The sequence below is a fragment of the Cannabis sativa genome, chromosome 1 (genome assembly GCF_029168945.1).
Source record: "Cannabis sativa cultivar Pink pepper isolate KNU-18-1 chromosome 1, ASM2916894v1, whole genome shotgun sequence".
Classification (NCBI taxonomy): Eukaryota; Viridiplantae; Streptophyta; class Magnoliopsida; order Rosales; family Cannabaceae; genus Cannabis; species Cannabis sativa.
Genome location: NC_083601.1, coordinates 39,380,659 through 39,384,364, shown reverse-complemented (window position 1 = coordinate 39,384,364; position 3,706 = coordinate 39,380,659). Strand labels below are relative to the sequence as shown.

At 31.5% G+C, this 3,706-nt stretch overlaps 1 protein-coding gene across 1 annotated transcript; it reads right to left on the bottom strand.

The window, feature by feature from the left end:
- Positions 1 to 642: 642 nt before the first annotated feature.
- On the bottom strand, positions 643 to 3,083 carry LOC115704664 (putative cyclin-D6-1). Its single transcript, XM_030631868.2, has 6 exons — positions 2,326 to 3,083; positions 2,084 to 2,170; positions 1,881 to 1,976; positions 1,590 to 1,788; positions 1,370 to 1,500; positions 643 to 1,281 (listed from the first exon to the last, which is right to left on the bottom strand). The coding sequence occupies exons 1-6, from the start codon at positions 2,503 to 2,505 to the stop codon at positions 964 to 966; spliced, it is 1,011 nt and encodes a 336-aa protein (XP_030487728.2). The 5' UTR covers positions 2,506 to 3,083; the 3' UTR covers positions 643 to 963.
- Positions 3,084 to 3,706: the final 623 nt, after the last annotated feature.

Genomic DNA, 3,706 nt, shown 5'->3' with positions numbered 1-3,706 from the left:
CCACTCAAATAAAGAGGACATTATCACTGATCTGGGACATGCTTCAAATTAAGCTAATACATCGTTGGAAAATACCAAATACAAACACACCTTATAAAATCCGTTAGGGAAATTTTAAATTGCCACCACAAATTACGTGAAAACCCATAATTAAAATCAACATCCCCATGCCCCTTAAGTCAAAAACTCAATCTCAACCCAACCAGTAAAACTAAAGCAATAAATATAGCCAATGACTCAGTCACGTGAAATGACCTGTATTTTGTGAGCGACTCAACAATGAAAGCCAATGAAACAACCAAACCGTCGTTCCTCGACAGTGTGGGTTGGATGGGTCCAAGTGGCAAGAAGGTCTCTAGACATTTCATGAAGCAGCAAACAAATTAACTAGTAAACCTAATTAAATAAATATATATTTTTGGTTTAAATAGTGCAGGTTCTTCTCTTATTCATTTTTCTTCCAATTCGATTAGTCTTTAATTTAAAGTACAGGTAACAAATTAGTGTCACAGGATACAAGAGTGAAATTGACAATGAAGGGTGATTTTGAATATAAAATAACATGATATATAATTATTAAAAAATAATTCAAACTTCAAAGTGTCTCTATATTAAAACAGCATCCAAACTAGGCAAAGGAAAGAAAAAAACAAGAGGACAAGCGTTGTATTGAAAATTAAAATGTACTTAAAATCATCAAAGTAAACAAAACCCTGTTTTTATGTCATCACCACATCCTACTAACCAAATTTTTATTTTGTTCTAAATAATTTCCCAGTACTTTACTCTTTTTAACAGGGTGTGAAGAAAGAGAGACAGAGACAGAGGAAAGTGAAACAGACTTGAGCCTGACCCCTTACAACGCCTAATGCTTCAAATCAGAGCCCAAAAAGTCGAACATCACAGGAGACAATTGTCACTAGACATGGACCAGTTTCCTTGTTTGGTTCTAATAATCAGTACTCAGTAGTGATGAAACTGAGAAAGCTGAAACCTACTATTATTATTATTGTTATTATTACACACACCATTCAATTTTCGTCTCTTGTTGTCATCCTTGTCTACCATTGATGAAGTGACACATATTTGAGCCGAGGAGGTAGTAGCAGTAGTAGCAGTAGCTATGGACATGGACATGGAGTTTTCGCCATCTGAGTTGGTGATTTCACGTTCAAGCACACTCATTGGTGTTCTTGTGCTTGATGATGTGTCTAAATTCGACCCGTACCCTTGCATCAACACCATTTCTTGCATCATATTATAGCATTTCAATAAATTCTCCTGCATTGTAAACCGCTCTAATATAGTAAGGAACATACAACATAAGAAATCAAACGTAAATTAACGGCTTCCATTCTTGGTTACTTACACTTTTAATGTGTTGACAGTTTAAGAGAGAAGCCTTGAAAGAAGCAAATTGCTGTATGAATAGCTCATGAGTTGCAAAGAGGAGCGCTGATGCCGCAATTATTGACGGTTTATAATCTAAGAACTTAATGTCTTTCACCAAGAAAAAAAAAACATTATAAGATTGCCTCAAAGGAAGTAGAAAACAAAGCAAAAAAAGAGTTAATGTGAAAAAGTAGTACCATTTTGGGAGCAGAAGATCATGTCTGAAGCTCGGTCTTTGAGAGCTTGTGTCAATGGGTCATTAATTTCGATAAAGGAGATAAAGAAGGAGAAAAATGAGAAAGGTGTTATGGATCTCATTCGCCAACTCAGAGTATCAAGAATCAACAGCTCCATTTTGTGAACTGTTTGAGCGTCAAACACAAGACCCTCTTCTCTCTGTTACATGTCATAGTCATTAGTAATTACTTATGTTTTAAGAGCACGGTGAGTGTTATGTTTAACTATGGAAAGATTCAATATTTACTTACATAAATATCAGATATTGAGAATGGCGAGTTCTTCATCTTTGAAGCTAGAGAGAGGCAACCAATTACCATTAGTCTTGAAATCCAGGGCTTTCCTTGCTACATAATATGAATGATCTATCATCAGGTACAGGGTGATAAACAAAAAAAAAATGGTCTGTTTGATTGCTCAGAAAATTATAACTGATGAGTTCTGAGAGAATTACCGGAATTTCTTGCTTAGAGACATACCGATCCATGTAATTGATAGCAAGGTAGGATATGAAGGGGTCTAAGTTACAGGAGAACTGCGCCTGATAAGTAAAAAATTAAAAATCAAGTTAATTTGTATTGCTTTTATAAAACCAAACAAGTAAATCTACAAAACCCAACTACATTACAAGAAAGTAAATAGAAAAATGTAGAGAAAGTATAGCTAGCTATAAAAACTTATAATTTAATTAATTACCTGTAAAATATGAGAAATTGCCTCACTTCGAAAAGGAACGTAGAAATCTCTGTTTTTAAAGCGAGTGAAAAAGTTTCTTGAAGGCATATGATCAGCTTCAGAGGCAAAGAGATCTGGAATAGAATCCGAAGTGTGGTGTTCTTGAAAGCTTGTTAACGAGTCTCCAAGATGGACCTCCATTTTCTTAATTTCTTCCTCTCTCTTTCTTTCTTTAGTCTACTTTATCTGAATGTATTCCGCTATCTTCTGCTTATTAATGGTGTTAGATATAGTTGTGGAGTAGTACTGAGGTGGTCAAGGAGAGAAAGCCAAAAAAAAAAAAGAAAATAGAAAAGAAAAAACATATAGTCGAAAAAGTTTGGAGAGAGTAATAATGAGGGAAAAGAGAAGGTTCGCTTTCTTTGCAGAAAAAGAAACAGTGGACTGTGTTAGTCTTCAACTTCAATTCTTATGACTTCTGTTCTCTTATCAACTCCATTAACTTTGTACAATATACATATTTTATATGCATGTTATTTACTATATTTTGTCCTCATACTCCTTAAAAAGATGATACTATTTATCCTTTCTTTCTTACAAATATAGTCTAAGTAATTACAATATCGTTACTAACCAAAAACTATACATAGGAGTTTAATCAGTAAATATGTTGTATAATTATTTTTGGCCATAAGAATACTTTTTTGTCTCCCTCAAGGTTGGTTCGGGCTGGCCTTTGTAATTGAATTTTCGTAATAATGTAAAGCTCTCTCTATCATTACTCAAACAATAAAAACAAAAAGCTAGAGCCTAGCTATCACCTCTTATATTTTTCCTTTTACTTTTCATCTTTTAGAATATAAATGTTCAATGCGTTTGCATAACTCAATAACTCACGACAACTCTAATAATAAATATTAAATTTGGTATTAAATTAATACAAAATTAATGGAATTTTAATATTAATTTTTTTTTTATTCCAATCACAATACTAAAATTATATTTTTTTTAGTATTATATTATTTTATTAAATTATAAATAAATGCAAATAATATATATACAAAAAATTTAGTTATAAATATTAAAAATTAAGAAAAATATATTTGATAAAGTCTATATATGGTGTCGTGCTAATATTAATGGGATACTATAAATAATGTTATATATTGGATAAGTTTTAAAATGTTGTTAGAATATAATATTAACAAATTTAACATTTTAATGTTTGATTGGAGTTGAGCGAGCATCTATATGTATAAATTAATTTTTATTTATACTATTTCATTACCCTCAATTTACTTTTTATTCCTTTTCCATTTTATAATAGTACAACCAAACTTTATGAGATTAAATATTACCTTATGCCACTTAACCAAAAAAAAAAAAAAAAAAAATTTACCTT

Coding starts and splice junctions, on each gene's coding strand:
- LOC115704664 (XM_030631868.2), bottom strand. CDS start 2,505: ATGGAGGTCCATCTTGGAGACTCGTTAACAAGCTTTCAAGAACACCAC. Junction 1,501..1,589: donor GATCTTCTGCTCCCAAAATG/GTACTACTTTTT, acceptor TCTTGGTGAAAG/ACATTAAGTTCTTAGATTAT. Junction 1,282..1,369: donor ACTGTCAACACATTAAAAGT/GTAAGTAACCAA, acceptor TTTACAATGCAG/GAGAATTTATTGAAATGCTA.